This window comes from Bos taurus, chromosome 2 (genome assembly GCF_002263795.3).
Source record: "Bos taurus isolate L1 Dominette 01449 registration number 42190680 breed Hereford chromosome 2, ARS-UCD2.0, whole genome shotgun sequence".
NCBI lineage: Eukaryota > Metazoa > Chordata > Mammalia > Artiodactyla > Bovidae > Bos > Bos taurus.
Genome location: NC_037329.1, coordinates 101,407,552 through 101,431,637, shown reverse-complemented (window position 1 = coordinate 101,431,637; position 24,086 = coordinate 101,407,552). Strand labels below are relative to the sequence as shown.

Sequence of the window (24,086 nt, the reverse complement as noted above, 5' to 3'; positions counted from 1 at the left end):
GAACTGCAATCTGGAGACTAAATGATAGACCACCCATAAGCTATGGAAATAGTATCTTAGGAATGTTTACAGAAATAAAAAGTATATACAAATATACAAGCGCAAGCAGCAAGGAACTATCAAGAATTATCACGAATGGTCTTAAGCAAATGCAGCCTTTAGAAGTAAAAGACAATACATAAATTCCCATATTAAAACACAAAAGCTAGATTTAAAAATGAGAATGCCAGAAACATAGAGAACAAGAATAAAGAGTTTCTGAAAATACAGCAGAGTCAAGAAAAAAAAAAAAAAACAGAAAAAAGAGGTTAAGAAGCATGGAAGATAGAATGAGACAGTATAGCCTATATCTAATTGCAGCCCTGGAAGGAAAGAATTTCTTTTTTAATGAAGGAAAGGCAATATTTATTACAGTAATGAATGAAAATTTTTAAGAAACAAGCAAACAAACAAAAAAATCCTGCTACCTAAACATAAAAATCATAATATATTCCATGGGATAAATGAAAACAATGTTATATCAATTATAGTAAAACTGCTGGACAAAAAAGGCAAAGATGAAATTGTGAATACAGTCAGAACAATGAAATTAATACATTTGTAGACAAATCTAAACAAGTATTTATAAGCTCAACTCTCTTTATAAAATAACAATGCCTGTTTTGCTATGTAACAGAAATTGAACTAAGTACCAGATCCCAAAAAAAAGCAAATAGGGAATTTTTGTTTAGGGTTTGCAAACTTTTGTGTTACTCAAGTAACTAAGCTTAGATTGTATTACATGTACATGCTAAATTCTTAAGAGTTAACACTAAAAAAAAAAGAAAAAGGAAAAATACCCGGTGAAAAAAATAAATGTATTTTAAAGCATGGAAAGATAAAAGCATAAAAAGATTAGATATATAGAGAGCAAAAAAGATAACAGAAGCAAGGCAAATATATAAATAATCACAATAAGTGTAAAACACTTAAATGTAAATGAACAAAATCACCACCTAAATTAAAGAGATTGCATATGCTATTTATCAGAGACAACTAACCATATCTGATAAATGTTAAAAATAGATTTTAAAAAGTACCAAGCAAATACTAATCAAAGAAGAATAAAGTAGCTGTATCATAAAAAATAGACCACAAGGCAAAGCATTTTTATAAACAGAGAAGTTTGAGGTAAAGAAGAAAATGTGTAAAATAAAAATGAATGAGAGTAGCAGACTTTAAAATGAATTTCTTTATATTTCACTTTCAAAACAAAGTCTTGAACAAACATCCCCAACAATGACAAACTTTGAGTTCTATTCTAAGGAAACAGTCATAGACATGAACACAGCTTTTATGTACAAGGACTGACCTCATGGAATTATTTAAAACAATAAAATAATGGAAATAACCAAACTGAGTACAAACAAGGAGATAAAATCATAACAAAAATACAAATTATGAAGTATTATAAGGGTATCAAATCTGCTTGTCTGAAGAATATATCAATACACTGTCATGAGAAAGGCTTATGATGTTAGATGAAAAATAAATGTACAAAGGTATAAAATGTGCAAAAATATAAATTAGCATTTTACTTGAAAAAATGTATTTAAAGTCATTCCAACACTAACTTAAATATATACTGTATGCTGCTAAGTCACTTCAGTCGTGTCCAACTCTGTGCAACCGCATAGACGGCAGCCCATCAGGCTCCCGCATCCCTGGGATTCTCCAGGCAAGAACACTGGAGTGGGTTGCCATTTCCTTCTCCAATGCATGAAAGTGAAAAGTGAAAGTGAAGTCTCTCAGTCATGTCCGACTCTTCATGACTCCATGGACTGCAGCCTACCAGTCTCCTTCGTCTATGGGATTTCCCAGGCAAGTATGTGTATAAAAACATTGGAAGAAAATTAAAAGGACAGTATTGATTACTAAGGTTGGTTTAAAATTTATAAAAATTTTAAGAAGAAAAATTAGAAAAAAGATTACTACAAATTATGCTTTAGTTCATCTATTTAATATAACAATTTTAAACTTTTAAGCATCTAATAAAATAGCTTAAAAATGTTTAATGTAAAAATTGATTAACTTGTAGGAAAAGACTGAAAAATCCATCAGTTTACTCAAGTATTGATATTTGCCAAAATATAATACAGATAGAGATTTCAGATTTGAATATACAAAAGTCAAATTGTATTAAATATATATGAAATTGTCAACTCCAAAATTAGAAAATACATTCTTCTCAAGTACATACTGTTACAAAAATGAACCATATTCTAGTTTATAAAGAACTTGTGCACCACGCATGCGTGCTCAGTCGTGTCTGGCTCTTTGCAACTTCATGGACTGTAGCCCACCAGGCTTCTCTGTCCATGGGATTCTCCAGGCAAGAATACTGTAGTTGGTTGCTGTTTCCTCCTCCAGAGGATCTTTCCGACCCAGGGATTGAAACCATGTCTCCTGGGTCTCCTGCATTGGCAAGCAGATTCTTTGCCATTGAACCACCTGTGAAGCCCCAGAGAACTTGTAATATTAGGATAAAAATTAAGCTGCTAAAGCTGACAGATCTCAAAAAGGGTGGACTGACACAAATAGAAAATAATCCTCCCACAAGTAATTCTCCCAAGGTGAGTGATCAAAGTCCATGCACAGCTGAGCCTGATAGATCAGGATTCCTTTCCTTTTTAGTTCATCAATTTAGGATACTGTCTTGGTCTGTCTGCACAGTCAGATGGATTACAGGCACTTCCTTGATCCACACAAACTGAAGATAAAGGAATATAAAGCAGTCCAAGCCTGATGCTCCTTTAAGGACCAGACCATGGTAGCAGCATTGTATCAGTGTCATAAAATAAGCAACCACAGCATCTCAGTGGTATACAGCAAGATTTACCTGGCTCATATATTGTGGGTCAGTTGGAGATGAGCTGATGTTGGCCAAGCCCAGTTACAGCAGCACTGATCCTCATGCCTTTCACTGAATCAGAGGTTAGCTGAGACATTTTTTTCTTATTCCATGGCACAGGTACAAGAGAGCAAACCAAAATGTGGAAGAATATCCAGTCCTGTCATGTCAGATGATCAAGTTATGATTCTCCAAAATATACACAAGTATATAATCAAGCTCTGCATTAATGATCAAAATAGTATCCTTCCTTGAAAATGAGGGGAAAGTGTAAGTATCTCTAAAAAATAATTCATAGGCACATACCACATAAGTGCCTATTCTATTGGCAAAATTTAGGGTTATTGTCACATATAGGTAGGAAGCTGAGAAATATAGTCTAACTACAATGCTAGCAATATCATGAAAAACATGGAATAAATAAAATATGTTTTGGTGGAGAACTAGCGATCACTACCATAACAAATCCCACCATACTTTAAGAACTGACTTAATACAGACGATATGCTCTGACGATGACTTATTTAAACTAGAAATCTATAATAACCAAAAAAGATAACCCTAAATCATGCATATGCAAATATACAAATATTCTCTAAATCAACCATGAGATGCTGCTGCTGCTAAGTCGCTTCAGTCGTGTCCGACTCTGTGCAACCCCATAGATGGCAGCCCACCAGGTTCCCCCGTCCCTGGGATTCTCCAGGCAAGAATATTGGAGTGGGTTGCCATTTCCTTCTTCAATGCATGGAAGTGAAAAGTGAAAGGGAAGTCGCTCAGTCGTGTCTGACTCTGAGTGACCCCATGGACTGCAGCCTACCAGGCTCCTCCATCCATGGGATTTTCCAGGCAAGAGTACTGGAATGGGTTGTCATTGCCTTTTCCTCAACCATGAGATGAAGAAATCATAATGGAAATCTTAAAATACTTAAGACTGAGCAAAAATTAAAATGCTACATAGAAACATGTGTAAGAAGTAGTTAGAGTAGTATTTAGAAGGAACTTTATAATACTAAATAGAATAGTGGGAAGGCCGAAAATAGACTATTTATCCTAATTGCTGCTGCTGCCAAGTTGCTTCAGTCGTGTCCGACTCTGTGCGACCCCATGGACTGCAGCCTACCAGGCTTCTCCGTCCCTGGGATTCTCCAGGCAAGAACACTGGAGTGGGTTGCCATTTCCTTCTCCAATGCATGAAAGTGAAAAGTGAAAGGGAAGTCGCTCAGTCGTGTCTGACTCCTAGCGACCCCATGGACTGCAGCCCTCCAGGCTTCTCCGTCCCTGGGATTCTCCAGGCAAGAACACTGGAGTGGGTTGCCATTTCCTTCTCCATTTATCCTAATTAAGAAGTGGAAAAACAAAGAATAAACCCAAAGAGTACAGACAGAAGGAAATCATAACAATGAAAGCACAAAGTAATGAAAAAAATACGTATATATTTAAGAGGATCAAAAAACTTAAAAGTTATTTGAAAATACCAGTAAAATTCCTAAATCTCAAGGAAGACCAATGAGAGATGAGGGAGAGTCTTGTCAGCAGGGAAACTTTAAGGAGGAAGATAAACAGATACCAAAAACAAGAAGAGAATATAACTATGGATTCATTAGAAATTTTAAAAATAAACAATGTAACAAATATCTTTATGCTGGTAAATTTGAAACTTAGACAAAACGGTTATATTCATGTAAATATATTACTTAATGATTTACTAAAATTGATTCAAGAAGAAATAACTGCTAGAATTCTATTATGCTAAAAAAATCTGAATCCACAGTACAAAATATTTCCATAAACTCATAGCAGCTCCTGTTAGTTTCACCTAAGACTTCTATGCATACATTTAAGGTAGATATAAAAACTCAAGAGATAAAGAGGGAAATATCTGCAATCCGTTTTATGACACCAAAATTATAAAAAGACTGACTAAAAAGGAAAATTAAAGGTCAGTTTTATTCAAACTACAGAAACACCCTAAGGAAAAAACAGTGAACTAGATCCAGTGATATATATAAATCATATAATACATGATGAATGAGCTAGTTTCATCCCAAGACTGAAAAGAGAATGTTACATTAGAAAGTCCAGCATGTCATTTACCATGTTAAAATGTTAATGGAGAAGATCATCTCAGAAGCAGAAAATTCAGCATTTGTTCATGATAAAAGTTTTAAACTTAAACATGATAAAAAAAATTCACCATTCATTCATGATAAAACAAAATTAATGTTAACTCATGATAAAACACAAATAAACTTGACAAATGTGGAAGTAGAGGAAACTTTTAATCTGAGAGGGAATATCTACCAAAGATTTATAAGAAATATCACTTCTTGTGTTGAAACATGAGAAACATTGCTTCATTTTAGAAAACAAAAACAGGATAAGAATGTCTATTCCAACCTCTTCAATTTAACCATCTCTAGAAGTCCTAAACAATGTACAAAAATAAGAAATACACATAAAATTTTCCAGGATCAGAAAAGGAAAATCATAACTATCACTGTTTATAGGTGATATCATTATTTACAAGGAATTTTTTTTTAAGAAACCTATTACAGTAGAGAGTTTAGCAAGGTCTCTATGTTTACAATTGACTTACAGTAATCAATTTCATTTCTATGTAACAACAACTAACAGAACGTGTATTTCTTAGGTATTCCTTCATTCAAACACAAATATTTATGGAGTACTTACTATTGGCCAGTCACATTTTTGGCACTGAGCATACAGAAGTGGATAAAGCTGGCAAATATTTCTGCTCTTGTGGAGCTTACATTCTAGTAGGGAAAAGGTACAGCAAGTTAATAAGTACAACACAGAACATAAGAGGCAGATATGTAAGAGGGAAAAAAAAAGCAGGAAAGAGATCCAGGAAGGAAAAGGGAATTTTAATTAAATATAAATTAAAATTTAGATGGGATGGCTATGGAAATTCTCTCTAAAAAGAGACATTTAATTAAAGATTTAAAGAAGTTGAGGGGGTGAGCCATTCAATTTTCTGAGAGAAGACAACTCAGACAGATAAAACCTCAAATGCAAAAGCCTGGAGGCAGGGCATGACTACAGTATTCTTCAAACAGGGAGGCAAGTGTGTCTATAATTGAGTAAAAGATGGTCCAGCAACTGGAGATGAGGTCCGAGAGGTTAAAAAGGAGCCAGAAAATGTAGGACCTCAGAGGCTATAATGACTTTCCTATAGCTCTGAAAAAGATAGAAAACCACTAAAAGTTTTCAACTGAGACATGTAATGGATAAATTTATGTTTTAGGAGGATCGCTCTGGCTGCAGCATTTAACAAAGACTGAAGGAAAGGAAAGAAAAAAAGCAGAAAGACCAGTTGGGGAGCTATTGTAGTAATCCAGGTTAGAGATGATGGAGAAAAAAACCAGAGAGCAACACTGCTGGTGGTAAGAAAAGATGAAGAGTGGATATATTTCAAAATACAACCAAAATAATTTTTCATATCTGATGTAAAATGTCTGAGAGAGAAATGACTCAAAGATAACTCCAGAGGATTTTGGTTGAGGAACTGGAAGGACAGAGTTTCCTTAAGATGGAGAAAATTGCAGGACATAGAGCCTTAATGCAGACTCAATATGGAAGGGTTGAGGGTTGGAGGGCTGGAGGGTTGAACATGCAGTCGGATATATAAAACCAGAGGACAGAAAAGAGACAGAAAAGATATCTCTGTTGAAGATATAACTTAATGAGTCACTAACATACAGGTAATTTACAGTCATGAAACTGGATGAGACAACCTAGGGAGTAATGATATCGAAAGAGAAGAGGCCCCAGAACTGATCCCAGGAAAACCTCAACATACAAAGAGGTCAGGGAGATGAGGAGCAAACAGCAAACAAAATGACAAATTATGGAAGTTATTGGCAACAATAAGGCCTAGAGAATGACCAAAAAGTGAGTGGCTGAAACTAGATGGAGAACAAGATCATTTAAAGAAGCAGCTGTTAAGGAACTGAAAGAGTATTCAAAGGATCACCCATGTGAATATCTAAATAAGAATTATAGCAGGAATCATTTTTACAGAAGTGACAATGTCACAGTGACTACTTTTTTCATTTTACAAAAAAAAAGAAAGAAAAAAAAAGTTATTATTGAGTTATTATTATTGAGTTATTATTGAGTACGTTATTATTGAGTACGATAAACTGATGATATGAGAATCAAGGCAAGGTGTATTCATTAATGAGGGTAGGATATTATTGAGTACGATATTATTAGTTATTATTGAGTACGATAAACTGATGATATGAGAATCAAGGCAAGGTGTATTCATTAATGAGGGTAGGATAAGGAACTGAAAGCAGCAATGAGAAGCAAAGGGGACAATTATGTCACCTGCAGGTCCAATGCTGTGGCTTAGTGGGGAATCAGAGAAGTCACCCTTGAGACTGCCAAAGATCACTGTAGACATGAGCTATGTCAGGAAAGCTGACTATGGATGTCACTTCTCAACCTCACATTTGGTGAAGTAAGATGGTAGCCTGAGTATATCAAACATACAAACTGGAAAATACTACAAATCAAGGTTTATTTCCTCCCCTTCAAAGAGCTGATCATTAAACATTTATCAGAAGTCTGCTGGCTGTAGGAGAAACTATAAGCACGGAAAAAGCTGAATTTCTATTAGCACAGAAGGTGAAGGGACATTCATAGTACAAGCTGAAAATACAGTGGATTTTGCTGATCAATGATCTTGAGTTCCATAGAGTACACAGTGAAAGATTAGGGAATCAAAAAAGGAGACTAAGAGACTGAGTAAGAAAACATGACATAAGGAGTCTTGGAGAAGGAAATGGCAACCCACTCCAGTGTTCTTGTCTGGAGAATCCCAGGGATGAGGGAGCCTGGTGGGCTGCCATCTCTGGGGTCGTACAGAGTCAGACACGACTGAAGTGACTTAGCAAGCAGGGAGGATTAGAGTTCTGGAATACATGATGAACTGGGAGTTATAGGCTCCTTAAGAAAACTAAAAAGAACGGGATAAAGGACCTGGGTGCTGAAGAAAGAGGTCTGGGAGAGAAGAAGCCAGAAGCACAAGTTGCTCAGAATCTCCCCTTTGCCTCCTGCTGACAGAGGCAGGATGTCCTGTAAATGGGAGGTCTTATTCGGAGTGCTTGGGAACTTTGTTGTCTCCTGTCAATGGTGTCTTGAAGAGCTGTGATCTTATTCCAAGTTTGAGAGTTCCCTCTCCATTCCTGAGGATGGAGGCGTGGAGTTGGACAGAGGGTTGATCTTGCTCTGAGCTCATAGACGCCCTCTTGATTTCTGTTGGAGGCCTCAAAGCCGACAAAGGGACAAGTTATTTATTTTAACTACTTGTAAATATTATTTATATCAGAAAAATTATAAGGTACTGATAATTATATTTAACAAAAACATGTATAAGATCTGTATGGAAAAAGTATAAAAATGTTTTAAAAGATTTAAAAACCAAATAAATGGGGAGATAAATGACATTCATTCATGCATTGAGACACTCAATATCATAAAGATGCCACTTATCTCTATATAAATCTATAAAACCACAGCTATATTAATAAATGTCTTAAGAAAAAAAGCTTTTAGGAACTTGGCAAGCCTATTTTAAATTTTACGGAACAGCAAAACACTTCTGAAGAACGGGGCTGAGGAAACCATCCTAAGGTATATCCAAACTTATTAAAAACTGTAATAATTTAAAAGCGCAGTGAACTGTATGGTATCACATATATATAGAATCTAAAAAAGTTAAAACTTTTTTTTAAATAGTAAAATAGTAGTTACCAGCAGATGGAGGGTGAACTATAAGTATGATGTTACGAATACAAACTTGTAATGAGTAGTAAATAAGACATAGAGATCTAATTAATACACAGTACAATGACTATAGAAAATACTATTTTACTATAATAATGTAATATGATAAATATTTCTCTACTGGTAATCAAATCACAATATATAAATGTATCAAAGTAACACAAGCGACATTTTGCCTGCCTTAAACTTACACAATGTTACATGTCAAATTTACTAAAAAACAAAAAAAAGGTACAGAAGTAAACAAATTCACCAATGGAACATGAAAGATGTCCAAAAGCAAACCCAGGTAATATACAGAAACTACCTAAATGACTGAGCTGGTACTTGCAGACCACTGGGAAAAAGAAGAGACATATAATAAAGTGTGCTGAAATAAGCAGTTATCTGAGTGAAACTGTAACAAGGAAGAGTCAACTTTGACTCTTCCATGCTAAATCTGTTTCTTTGACTTTAACCCTTGTTTTTCACTATGTTTGTAATAATCATACATAATTGCCTGCCTCAGAGAGTCCTGCCCCCTACCTAGTTCATTTAAAGTGCCTTTGTTCAGAACCTTGTCCATCTGTGGATGGCAGGAAGAAAGAAATTAAAACATCACCCTGCCTGAGGCTTGTTATTCTGGGAGATATTTGCAGACTAGATGTCCTTTTTGTTTCCTCACCTCCCCCTTCCATCTCTGATCCATAGACGAACCTGGCATCCAGACCCCAACAAGTGGCTATTTTGAGACATTAGTGTCTCATCTTCTAGGTCAGCCAGCTCTCAGAGTAAAATAATTATTTCTTGCCTCAACACCTCATCTCTCAGATTCATTGGCCTTTTATGGGATGAGTAGAGCAAGTCTAGACTCAGTAACAAACTCAAGTGAAACAGGATTCCTACTTGTCTCTACATAAAAAATTTGATGGTAATTTCAACATTATTAATACAACTTGAAAGCAAAATTCTATGACAAGACATCCAGTCAAGACAAGATGGAGTAGACTTATCTCTCCCCCTGCTTTTCCCTGCTAAGACAACTATAAACCATGGAAATAATGAAAGCATAACTCTGAAAGGGGAAAACAGAAACATAAACCAGTTCAAGATATCAGAATTGAAGGGAGAGCATAGTGGCAGGACATTTTACCATTCCTTACTGAACAGAAGGGGACTTAGGTCTGACCCCTAATGTGAAACAAAAGGTAATGTATTCTCTGGCCATAATCAAATCAAACTAGAAGTCAGTAACAAAAATGCAACAGGAAAATCTCTTAAACACATGGAAATTGAACAACACTTCTAAATAATACACAGGTCAAAGAGGAAGTCTCAAATAAAATAAAAACACATAGAATTGAGTGAAAATGAAAGTATAACATATCAACATATGTGGCACACAGCTAAAGTAGTGTTGAGAGGGCCATTTATAGCTCTATATGCTTGCAATACAAAAGAGGAAAAGTCTCAAATTAATCATCTCAGTTTCTAACTCAAAAAGTAGGGTAAAAAAGCACGAGAAACTCAAAGCTAGAGAAAGAATAAAGGAAATAATAAAAATAAAAGTGTTGCAGGAAGAGAGTTCCAGGGCCCAAAAGGGGGCTCTTGTCTACCACTCAGAAATGAACTGTCCAAGGAGCCACTCACGCTGACAAAGCAAGAGACTTCATTGGGAAGGGGTGCCTGTGCAGAGAACAGGAGGGTAAGGCAACCCAGGAGAACTACTTTGCCACATGGCTCACATTCTCAGGTTTTATGGGGATGGGATTAATTTCCAGGTTATCTTTAGCCAATCATTCTGACTCAGGGTCCTTCCTGGGGGTGCATGCATCGCTCAGCCAAGATGGAAGCCATCAAGAATTCTCGGAGGTGGTAGGACACAGGGTGTCTCCTTTTGACCTCTCCTGAACTCTTTCAATGGGTGGTGGCTTAATTCCTTACTGCAACCTCCTGTCATAAAATAACCCTGATGCCTGGCCAGGGTAGGAGGTTTCAGTCAGTGTGTTTCCTCTAACAAAAGCAGAAATAAATGAAATGAAAGTAGAACAATTCAGAAAATCATGAAACAAAAAGGAAATTCTTTTTTAAAAGTCAGTAAAATTAATAAAACTGTACCTAGCAAGTTTGACAAAAATAAAAAGGGAAAAGATAAAAATAAAAAATATTAAGAATACTGGAATGGAGGATCTTACCACAGATCATGCAGTTATTAAAAATATCACAGGGGAATGTTATAAATAACTTCATGCTCATAAATTTAACAAGTCCAAAAACCACAAAATACCAAAACTATCAATTAAGGTGAAATAATCTGAATAGCCCCATAACCATTAAAAAGACTGAACTGGTAACCCAAAAAACAAATCCTCAGGTCCAGATGGTCTTTGGAGAATTCTACCAAATATTTAAAAAAAGAATTAACACCTACTCAGTAAAAAAAAAAAAAAAAAAAGAAAATAACTACTGATCCACACAAAAGCTTGGATGAATTTCAAGAGAAAGATGCTGAATGTAAAAGTCAATCACAAAAGTTAAGTACAGTATGATTCCATTTAAATAACAATCTCAAGACAACAATATCATACAGCTGGAGAAAAAAAATAGTGGTTGTCAATGATTAGAGATTAAGGAGAGTGGAATAGAGAGCAAAAAGTGGATATGACTATAAAAGAGCTACACTAATGCTTCTTGTGATGATGAAACTTGTCTACACCTTGACTGTATCAATGACCACTGAGGACTGTGACACTGTATTTTAGTTTCTTTTGTACTTTAGTTTTATAAGATGTTACCATTGAAGGAAAGTAGATAAAGAGTATACAAGATCTCTGTATTATTTCTTCCAAATGCATGTGAATCTGCAACTCCCAAAATAAAAAGGCTGGTTTCAAAAAAATCAAAGACATTAATAGAACAAAAATAAATTCAATTGATTAAAAAGTACTGTATAAATGTTAATTTTTTTCATCTAAATACCATATTGTGTGTATGTAAGAGAATATCTATATTTTTAGGAATTACACACAAACACTTAGTAAAGGGAAAATAATAAACAAACATCTTAAAAGAAAATATTCAAGCAAGGCATTCTGATCTTGGGATAGGAAACTATCTCTTAAGCAAGTGACAATAATCGTTACCATAAAAGACAGTATTGATAAATTTAAATACATTAAAATGAACTTTTTGCTGGGTTACTTCTTAAAAAATAAAAACCATGTAAAAGAAGAACTTCTATTCATTAAAAGATACTACAAAGGAACAGAAAATATAAGTCATCATCTGGGACAAGATATCTACATTCATGCAACTGATCAAGGACTCAATATTAAAATATACCAAAAATATTCTTCAAAGATCAAGAACCTAATATAAAAATGGGAAAAAAAAAAACTATGAACTGACATTTTATAGAAGGAAGCATAAGAACTGCCTTTAAGCAAAAGAGAACAAGTTAAATTTAACTATTGGTAAGAAAAATGAAAATTAAGACCGAGTGAGGTAACGTATTTTACTCATTAACTGGCAAAAACAAAGAAATCTGTAATATCCAGTGTCAAAAAGGACATAGAGTAATAGGAACTCTATGTGTGGGTTTATAGACATGTTAAAATAATTTGAAAAATAATACAACATTATCTAGTAAAATCCTCATCTCTCCAGCAATTTCACTGGAAATTTAGCATCCTACAGAAAACCTTGCATATGTGCACATGGGAGCATGTACATGGCAGCCTGTTTACTGGACTAAGACTTTGAGAACAATCTGAACATACATTCATGTAAATAGTATGAAATGAATTACAGCCCCATACAAGAATATGGAAGAATCTTAGAAGGAAAACACCAAAAGAAAAAAACAAGTTGTATAAGACCATAGTGTATAATCTCCATTTATGCTTTTTATATATATGTAATCAATATAATATATAATTTGTACATTTATATATTATAGTCAAATATATTTATAATAAGTTAAGGAAATATTACTTGAACACAGGTGTATTTTAAACTATAGATGTTGATATTGACTGAAGTTTGAAAATATAAAAACTTCCAGATGTTCAAGCTGGTTTTAAAAAAGGCAGAAGAACCAGAGATTAAATTGCCAACATCCGCTGGATCATGGAAAAAGCAAGAGAGTTCCAGAAAAACAACTATTTCTGCTTTATTGACTATGCCAAAGCCTTTGACTGTGTGGATCACAATAAAATGTGGGAAATTCTGAAAGAGATGTGAATACCAGACCACCTGACCTGTCTCTTGAGAAATCTGTATGCAGGTCAGGAAGCAACAGTTAGAACTGGACATGGAACAACAGACTGGTTCCAAATAGGAAAAGGAGTACGTCAAGGCTGTATATTGTCACCCTGCTTATTTAACTTCTATGTAGAGTACATCATGAGAAATGCTGGACTGGAAGAAGCACAAGCTGGAATCAAGATTGCTGGGAGAAATATCAATAACCTCAGATATGCAGATGACACCACCCTTGTGGCAGAAAGTGAAGAGGAACTAAAAAGTCTCCTGATGAAAGTGAAAGAGGAGAGTGAAAAAGTTGGCTTAAAGCTCAACATTCAGAAAACGAAGATCATGGCATCCGGTCCCATCACTTCACGGGAAATAGATGGGGAAACAGTGGAAACAGTGTCAGACTTTATTTTTTGGTGCTCCAAAATTACTGCAGATGGTGATTGCAGCCATGAAATTAAAAGACACTTACTCCTTGGAAGGAAAGTTATGACCAACCTAAATAGCATATTGAAAAGCAGAGACATTACTTTGTCAACAAAGGTCCATCTAGTCAAGGCTATGGTTTTTCAGTGGTCACATATGGATGTGAGAGTTGGACTGTGAAAAAAGCTGAGAACTGAAGAATTGATGCTTTTGAACTGTGGTGTTGGAGAAGACTCTTGAGAGTCCCTTGGACTGCAAGGAGATCCAACCAGTCCATTCTAAAGGAGATCAGTCCTGGTATTCTTTGGAAGGAATGATGCTAAAGCTGAAAACTCCAGTACTTTGGCCACTCCATGCGAAGAGTTGACTCATTGGAAAAGACTCTGATGCTGGGAGGGATTGGGGGCAGGAGGAGAAGGGGACGACAGAGGATGAGATAGCTGGATGGCATCACTGACTCGATGGACATGAGTTTGAGTGAACTCCAGGAGATGGTGATGGACAGGAAGGCCTGGCATGCTGCCATTCATGGGGTCACAAAGAGTTGGACACAACTGAGCGACTGAACTGAACTGAAGCATTTTCCCATTGCAAATTGATTTCATATTTTCTAAATCCTTCATGTTTATGCATGATTCAAAATAAATGGTAGAGCTTAAAACCTGAGAATAATTAGTATTTCTTAATTACTTCTATTCTGATTAACATTTACTTCTTTTTATGTAAAGCAGAATAAATTTAGTGTAATGTATTTCTAGTTATTTGATTTTCTACTCAGAACAGAATTATAAACAAGTTGGCTTAATCCTTATGTATTTAACATGGCACAATATTATGAATAAATATTTTGATTAATGTATTTCCTCAGGGATTTTTAATGATATTTTCAACTCTTAAATATCGTCAACATTATTATCAAATTACAGGCATTAAAATTTTCATTTGCATATGGTTTTAGACTTTTTAATACATTCCATAATTCTAAACTCTAAAAATAATGCAAATCTAATTTCCTATTTTGCAACCTTATGTCTGAAAAATGCTAATTTAACATCCTAAACTAGTATTCATAATTATTGACAAAATGCCGAGATCATCATTGGTTGATGTCAGAATCACAGTACTTCTGGCAAAAAACAATTACTGCTTAACAATATTCAATAATACTATACAAAATGCAGCTAAATTTGCTGTAATAAAGCAAGGTATTAGCATGAAAGGGTATTTAATTATTCTTGAAGTGCACCATTAACAGGCCAGGGTGGCATCACACAACATGATGACATAAATTGGCTTATCAGAGTTAAAAGGAACTTTCACTCCTCTTTACATTTTCATATCATTATATTTAAATGGCAATCTATTTTATATAAATACCAAAGATATCATGACAAAGATATTAAATAAGATTCCATGTTTTCATTAAGCAAATCAAAATATAAAATAGCCCCTAAAGAAGTTGAGAGTTATGTGCAAATATGCTGTAATGAACAATACTAAATAAGAACCTGAAATGTTAGATCCATGAATTAAGGTAAATTGGAAGTAGTCAAACAGAAGATGGCAAGAGTAAACACTGGAATTTTAGGAATCAGTGAAATAAATTGGACAGGAGTGGGAGAATTTAATTCAGATGACCGTCATATCTACTACTGTGGGCAAGAATCCCTAAGAAGAAATGGAGTAGCCCTTATAGTCAACAAGAGAGTCTGAAATGCAGTACTTGGGTGCAATCTCAAAAACAACAGAATGATCTTGGTTCATTTCCAGGGCAAACCACAGTAATCCAAGTCTATGCCCCAACCACTAATGCCAAAGAAGCACAAGTTAAACAGTTCTATGAAGACCTACAAGATCTTCTAGAACTAACATCAAAAAAAGATGTCCTTTTAATCATAGGGGACTGGAATGCAAAAGTAGGATGTCAAGAGATACCTGGAATAACAGGCAAGTTTGGCCTTGGAGTACAAAATGAAGCATGGAAAGGCAAACAGAGTTGTGTGAAGAGAATGCACTGGTCATAGTAAACACCCTCTTCCAACAACACAAGAGACAATTCTACACATGGACATCACCAGATGGTCAATACTGAAACCAGACTGATTATTTTCTTTGCAGCCAAATAGGGAGAAGCTCTATATAGTCAGCAAAAACAAGATCGGGAGCTGACGGTGGCTCAAATCATGAACTCCTTACTGCCAAATTCAGACTTAAATTGAAGAAAGTAGGGAAAACAACCAGGTCATTCAGGTATGACCTAAATCAAATATCTTACGATTATACAGTGTAAGCAACAAACAGATTCAAGGGACTAGATCTGATAGATTTCCTCAAGAACTATGGACAGAGATTCATGACATTGTACAGGAGGAGGTGATCAAAACCATCACCAAGAAGAAGAAATGCAAAATGGCAAAACGGTTGTCTGAGGAGGCCTTACAAATAGCTGAGAAAAGAAAAGAAGCAAAAGGTAAAGGAGAAAAGGAAAGATACACCCATCTGAATGCAGAATTCCAAAGACAGCAAGGAGAGAGAAGCCTTCCTATGTGAAAAAAAAAAAACAAAAAACAAAAACAAAAAAAAAGGGCAGGGGGGCTGGGAACAATAGAATGGAAAAGACTAGAGAACTCTTCAAGAAAATTAGAGATATCAAGGGAACATTTCATCCAAGTTGCTAGTGCTAAGTCATTTCAGTTGTGCCCAATGGACTACAGCCTGCCAGGCTCCTCTGTCTATGGGATTCTCCCATAGAATCCTGGACTGGCATGAATACTGGATTAGGTTGCCATTCCTTCTCCAGAAGATCCTCCTGAGCCAGGTCTCCAGCACCACAAGCTGATTCTTTACTCTCTAAGCTACTAGGGAAGCTCTGTTTCATGCAAAGATGGGCAAAAAAAGAATAGAAATGGTATGGACCTAACAGAAGCAGAGGATGCTAAGAGGTAGCAAGAATACACACAAGAACTATACAGAAAAAGATCTTAATGAGCCAGATATCCACAACGGTGTGATCACACACCTAGGGCCAGACTGCGGAGTTAAGTGGGCCTTCGGAAGCATCACTACAAACAAAGCTAGTGGAGGTGATGGAATTCTAGCTGAAATATTTCAAATCCTAAAAGATGGTGCTGTGAAAGTGTTTCACTCAATATGCCAGCAAAATTGGAAAACTCAGCAGTGGCCACAGGAAGGAAAAGGTCAGTTTTCATTTCCAATGCCAAAGAACGCTCAAAGTACTTGCACAATTGCACTCATCTCACATGCGAGCAAAGTATTGCTCAAAATCCTCCAAGCTAGGCTTCAACAGTACATGAACCAAGAATTTTCATATGTACAAGCTGGATTTAGAAAAGACAGAGGAACCAGAAATCAAATTGATAGTGAAGGACAGGGGAGAACAGTGAAGACTGGCATGCTACAGTCCATGGGGTCACAGAGAATAGGACATGACTTACAGACTGAACAACAACAAAATATGTTGATACCTTTAACTTTATAAAGGTATGGTGGTTTCTAAACCACCACCACCATAAACTTCTTGGGAGGATGGGCTTCCCTCATAGCTCGGTTGGTAAATCATCTGCCTGCAATGCAGGAGACCTGGGTTAAATTCCTGGGTCAGGAAGATCCCCTGTAGAAGGAAATGGCAACCCACTCTAGTATTCTTGCTTGGAGAATCCCATGGACAGAGGAGCCTGGCAGGCTACAATCAGTGGGATCACAAGAGTCAGACACAAGTTAGTGACTAAACAACTACTGTCTTTAACTTTTCACATGTCTGATCACCATTCAAAGCCTCTAAAGAAGTAATTTCTTTTTCCATTAGTCATGTGAGAGTTGGACTATAAAGAAAGCTGAGCACTGAAGAATTGATGCTTTTGAACTGTGGTGTTGGAAAAGACTCCCGAGAGCCCCTTGGACTGCAAGGAGATCCAACCAGTCCATCCTAAAGGAAATCAGTCCTGAATATTCAATAGAAGGATTGATGCTGAAGCTGAAGCTCCAATACTTTGGTCACCTGATGCAAAGAACCAACTCATTGGAAAAGACCCTGATGCTGGGAAAGATTGAAGGCAGGAAGAGAAGAGGACAGAGGATGAGAAGGTTGGATGGCATCACTGACATGATGCATGTGAGTTTGAGGAGGTTCTGGGAGTTGGTGATGGACAGGGAAGCCTGGCGTGCTGCAGTCCATGGAGTCGCAAAGAGTCAGAAAAGACTGAGCGACTGAACTGAACTGAAAGTAGTAATTTATTTCTCTTATCTGTGACTTATGTGACTGCAAAAGACATTCAATTAACTGCATAATGATTCTCACTTCTTTTAGAGTAAAATATATTTCACAGATAGAGGGAAACTGTGTTATAATGTATAGTTGCTGCTGCTGCTAAGTTGCTTCAGTCATGTCCGACTCTGTACGACCCCATAGACGGCAGCCCACCAGGCTCTGCAGTCCTTGGGATTCTCCAGGCAAGAATACTGGAGTAGGTTGCCGTTTCCTTCTCCAATGCATGAAAGTGAAAAGTGAAAGTGAAGTCGCTTCAGTCCCGTCCAACTCTTAGTGATCCCATGGACTGCAACCTACCAGGCTCCTCCGTCCATGGGATTTTCCAGGCAAGAGTACTGGAGTGGGTTGCCATTGCCTTCTCAAAATGTATAGTTGTCTTCACAAAAACTAAACTGTTGACTATTTTAGTAACCCATTGTTTGGTTTACAGAGGGAAGACAAATGGCTTTTCTCCAGTATTTAGGGAAATTGTTTCCATAATTTTACAGGAAATAGTTTAAACCATAAGAATTAACTTTTAGAGCACAATCTCATATGCTATAGAAAAATATAGGGAAATTAGCATGGCATATCAGGAAAAGTGAGGTGAAAGTGAAAGTTGTTCAGTCTTGTTTGATTCCTTGTGGCCCCACAGACTATACAGTCCATGGAATTCTCTAAGGAATATGGGTAACGTTTCCCTTCTCCAGGGGATCTTTCCAACCCAGGGGTCAAACCCAGGTATGCCGCATTGAAAGAAAGTGAAGTCACTCAGTCATGTCCGACTCTTTGTGACCCCATGGACTGTAGCCCACCAGCCTCCTCCATCTATGGAATTTTCTAGGCAAGAGTACTGGAGTGGGTTGCCATTTCCTTCTCCAGGGGATCTTCCCGACCCAGGGATTGAACCAAGGTCTCCAACACTGCAGGCAGACACTTTACCATCTGAGCCACCAGGGAATCCCTAGTGGGATTCCTGCATTGAAGGCAGATTCTTTACCAGCTAAGCCACAAGGGACACCCATGAATACTGGAGTGGGTAGCCTATCCCTTCTCCAGATGATATTCCAGACCCAGGAATTGAATTGGGGTCTCCTGCATTGCAGGTGGATTCTTTACCAACTGAGCTATCGGGATACTAAAACTGGCTTGAAAAGTAAAATTATACAACTGTCTAAGGAAGATTAATCCAATTTATAACAGCAAGTTTATGGCAAAAATATTCAATGTCACACAGAATGGACTACTGGAGAACAGTCTAGGAGGAAGCTAAGGTTTTTCCATGAAGATCAGCTTTAGAAGGGTGGGAGTGATAATTAAAAAGAAAAAGGAGCAGTGTGATAGGTAGTTTAAAGGTAATTTTGAAAGTCCCCCATAATCTCCTCCTTCAGTTCAGTTCAGTTCAGTTCAGTCGCTCAGTCCTGTCCGACTCTTTGCGACCCCTTGAATCGCAGCATGCCAGGCCTCCCTGTCCATCACCATCTCCCGGAGTTAACTCAAACTCACGTCCATCAAGTCAGTGATGCCATCCAGCCATCTCATCCTCCGTCATCCCCTTCTCCTCCTGCCCCCAATTTCTCATGATGTACTCTTCCTTAATCCCCCAATTTAATTTAATTAAACTTGCTCTTCCAATGAAAAAACTTCAAGATAAGCTTGTTAGGTACTTTTCTATCAGATTTTTAACCCCTAAGTCTCCCCTTCCTACATAACCCCAGTACAAAAATTCAGAACTTGCCAACTAATGTGAAAAAGGCATCAGTGGGAGCCTTGATCAGTGGGAGACACTGAAAGGAGAGTATCAAAGATGATAAATGACATATTTTTGAATTGACTCTTTTAGTAGATTGCAGTCACTATTAAAAGAAAGTTTTTAAATGAAGAAATTAGCTTATTTATGAATTAAGATGATTTGTGAATTTAGTTCAGTTCAGTTCAGTCGCTTATTCGTGTCCGACTCTTTGCGACCCCATGAATCACAGCACGCCAGGCCTCCCTGTCCATCACCATCTCCTGGAGTTCACTTAGACTCACGTCCATTGAGTCAGTGATGCCATCCAGTCATCTCATCCTCTGTCGTCCCCTTCTCCTCTTGCCCCCAATCCCTCCCAGCATCAGAGTCTTCTCCAATGAGTCAACTATTCCCATGAGGTGGCCAAAGTAATGGAGTTTCAGCTTTAGCATCATTCCTTCCAAAGAAATCCCAGGGCTGATCTCCTTTAGAATGGACTGGTTGGATTTCCTTGCAGTCCAAGAGACCCTCAAGAGTCTTCTCCAACACCACAGTTCAAAAGCATCAATTCTTTGGTGCTCAGCTTTCTTCACAGTCCAACTCTCACATCCATACATGACCACTGGAAAAACCATAGCCTTGACTAGATGGACCTTTGTTGGCAAAGTAATGTCTCTGCTTTGAATATGCTATCTAGGTTGGTCATAACTTTTCTTCCAAGGAGGCAGCGTCTTTTAATTTCATGGCTGCAGTCACCATCTGCCACAATTTTGGAGCCCAAAAAAATAAAGTCTGACACTGTTTCTTTTGAGGCAATGGTACCATCTCAAGATGGAAATTATAAATAGATAAATTATTGGTGTGCAGCTAAGTATGTTAATATGTAGCTTTGAAAGTCATCAGCAAAGATGTTATATTTGAAAATATATTATGGAATTACATTTTAGAACCCAGCAAAATATCTGGGGCCCATCTTAGTACATCCATGTTATATAGTAACAAGATAATAGGACCACTAAATCCTCAGACCATTGAGTATTAAAGATATGGGTCATCCATTTTCTTCCCCAAGATACCTTCCCAACCCAGCAATCAGGCCCACATCTCCTGCTTGGCAGGCAAATTCTTTACCACTGAGTCTCCTGAGAAGCCCCCAGCTCACCACATAAAGAACTCCAGTGGATGCTGGTTAAACAAAGCATAAACCCTGAATGAGAAATTAAAAAAAAAAAAAAAGGGGGGAAGAAGTATATAAAGTACATGTTATGATTAGAAATAGACTGTTTGACTATGAATATTTTCTTAATATATATCAATTAATGAGTTTTTTCTAATCCCTCCCTTAGTATTATGTGTTTCAAGTTCCTTCCCCCATGCCCTGCATCCTTTCCACGTTTCTAGCTCCTACTAGACAGACTCTTACATCATACTCTTCCTACGTGCTGGACCCAGTTCAGTTCTGATAATAATGTTCTTCTCCCAGTGTGTCCCCAACATAGGAAAATGCCCTGCCATTGCCAATCTCTGAGCTGTCTGCTTCTTTCCTAGATGACATCTTAGATCTTCTGTAACCTATATAACCAACTCCATATATTATAGTTATTTTGTTCAAAATGGTCCAAAGTAGTTCTTTTTCTGACTTGAACCCAAAATGATACCCTGATTTTTCCTGAATGAAAAGGCAAAACATGGCAAAAACTCATTAAGTAACTGCTTTTAAAATTGCAAAAGCAAATAAAACATTCCTTCTAGCCTATTTTTCTTCACTTTTATACAGAGGATACATGATAAAGCTTTTACATGTAGACTAAAGGCCAAGAATCGATCCCTAATAAAAGGAGGGAAATTGCCTTGAGAGATACACACTTATATGTCAGGACTAAAGAGAAAAACAAAGCTTGGGCTAACTTTAGAGCACCCCTGCCGCCAGCACATACACCAGACCTGGCATCTTACCATAGCGAGAACAGTAGGATTGGGGCGGGGGGATGGGGAATGGGACAGGAAAGGCAGCCTCACTAAAATATACCATGTGCTTTAACCTCAAAGTTCCAAAATGTCTCTATTTATTTGGCCACTGTTGGAGCAATGGCCTGGACAGCCTTCCTGCCTGCTCTGCTCCAACATCCCTGACTGTCACCCACTTACAGACAGCCCACAGTCAGTTGTCACACACCCTTAAACACAGAAGAAACTCATTCAAGCTTGGAATTTTGATTATGACACAGAGCTCAATATCTTTAACTACTAACCTGAAACAATCATTTCTAAGTATGAATTAATATGTTAAAAAGAATGCCTAAGCCACATTAGAAAAGGAAAATGTTTCTTGATGAAAACCACCACTATCACACCCCAAATCCTTAGCTCTAATTTTTTTTTAATTATTGTGAGTGCTATATTTGCTCCCTGACTTAATAACCTCTGTGGAGATATATAAAGATTATCCAAACAAGAAGAAGCACAACTTACTGACAGCAATGGAATCACCTACCACCCCATTTGGAAGAGACTCAAACTACAGGCAGGAGGAGACGTGGGAAAGCTCTATGGTGACAGAAGTGGAGGGTCAGTCCTGATGGGACTTTGAAAGCATAGCGAAGCTGGAGGCAGGCTGAGGGGATTCTCCCCCAAATACCAACAATTTAAAAATTAATATTGTTAATAGAACAATGAAACACTAGTCTAAACATCACAAAAAGGTGATTATCAAATCCTTAATATAATCTATCATTAAAAGTATTTGGTTCATGTTTTATTCAAATGTTACATATGACACTAGATTCCAAGGAATACCTTTGAGGAAAAAACATTAGAGATATTAGCTAAGTGATTATTTGAATTCATTAAAAAAAATATCTGTTGTTGTTATAGCATTACTACCAGGAGAAAGTTATTATATCTGCAAATTTTTTCATTCTTAAATGTCAGATACTTTAGAACTCACAGGTAACAACCACTTTATAAAAACATTCAATATCTCAGCTAAAACTTTATGCAATTTTCATGAAAAGAAACTAAACCCTTCATGGGTTTTATGTAATTTTCTTTCTTCCTGTTTTTGATTTCTTTGACCAGACATTTTTAATACCATTTTTCTGTAATCACTGCAGAAGATTTGAACTATCAGCCTGATCGCACAGCAAAGGCACTAAGACATAATGAGGTTCTTAAATGGGGCATTAATTCTTTCCATTCTGCTTTTTTAAAAGACTGATGAAAGTCTGAAGTTTTAGTATGAGAAAATAAATAAGGGATGACTTGACAGTTATTTCTCTGGACAAAGAAAAAGGAGCAGAAATGGCCATGATTAAGTTTGAAAACGTGGCAGAGTGATCCACTGAGCTGTCTCCACCACTAATACATGTGTGTCCCTCAATTACTACTAATATTCAAGAACCTGCATTTTCCATCTATAGTCCAAGTAGTTTGGAATTCATAACATCTAAATTCATTTTGCAATAAAATAATGATACAATGTGAGTCCATGAATCTGAATATCTGAGAGTTAATTACGGATCAATGGAAATAAAAACCATACCTTTGTATTAACTTTTGCCTTTGCTTTACATTTGCTTTGTTCTCTGGCTTCACGAAGACGTTTTTGAGTAGGACCTTCTGGTGCATTTTCCTTTTTACAAGTAGGAACAACTGAAAGATAATACAACTTACTCTTAATGTTTATACTGTTTGTCTGTAAGAAATACTTTAACCAAAAAAGAAAGCCACATTCATCACACATGTATTTTTGAAGTACTAAAATAATAATATTAAAACCATAACAAAATGTTGTAAGTGAAGTTTCAAATTCATTTCCCAAAAATGCAGGGTGGTAATGCTGCAAGGTTACTGAATTGGCTTGGCGAGCCAGCTGAAAAGCATGTAAGCCAATCTCCAATTCAATTATATCTAAATTCCTGCTTTCATGAGATTTCATGTATTTATAAACAAAGCTGAAGGGGGTCAAAGGAGAGAATTGTAAGCAATAACAAAAATTTCCCAAGTGGAACTGGATAATAAAGAAGAGATTTTTAAATGAAAATTGTATTAATAATATATACTCTATGCTTCACAATGTTGAAAAAAAAACAGAAAACACAGGGTAACATTCCAAAGTAGTTGTAATATTCGTGTCTAAACTCCCATGGACATAAGGGACAGTCCTAAGGAATCATTTGAGGGGAATATAAAAGTGATATAAAAACTCTGTTTCTTTTTCACATCTTTTCATATACATATACATATTTAGGTATACATAATTTCCTTCTGTATTTCTAAACAGCCAGCTGATTTCAAATAATTAATACGATTATAATCATTAACTCTTAAATAACTAAATGTTCTAATTTATAACATCAATATATGACAGAGAAAAGACAATGAATACAAAAATATCTCAAAGGATTCTTTGTCAAGTTCCTCAAATAATTATGATGTTAAAAAGGTGAGGAAGCACATGCTAGCTAGCATTTAGTTTCTTTCCTGATCCAATTTTTCCAACTCAGTACCAGTTTCAAAGAAGAAAACCATGAAAATAACCCCCACAATAACATAAAAGCCAAATGTTGCATAAGTTAATACTACATAAAAGTACTTTAAAAACTTCAAACACTAGGGTATTCAGACTGTCTGTCTTCCCTCAATGGTGCTACAAGTTAGGGTCTCACAGAATCTGTAAATCAAAATGTGGAGGAAAGGCAACAGTTACAACTCGTTGAGAT

At 36.5% G+C, this 24,086-nt stretch overlaps 1 protein-coding gene across 4 annotated transcripts in view; it reads right to left on the bottom strand.

Moving 5' to 3' along the window:
- Window positions 1–24,086, bottom strand: part of SPAG16 (sperm associated antigen 16) — a 1,067,980-nt gene that overhangs the window by 974,800 nt on the left and 69,094 nt on the right. For 3 of the 4 annotated variants that reach the window (XM_024981576.2, XM_024981577.2, XM_010802312.4), the window contains one exon: window positions 22,907–23,016. In XM_024981576.2, coding sequence (XP_024837344.1) covers window positions 22,907–23,016 — 110 coding nt within the window. Of the gene's footprint in view, window positions 1–4,821; window positions 8,188–22,906; window positions 23,017–24,086 lie in introns of those variants that run through there. The other variant, XM_010802313.4, reaches the window with a different exon arrangement.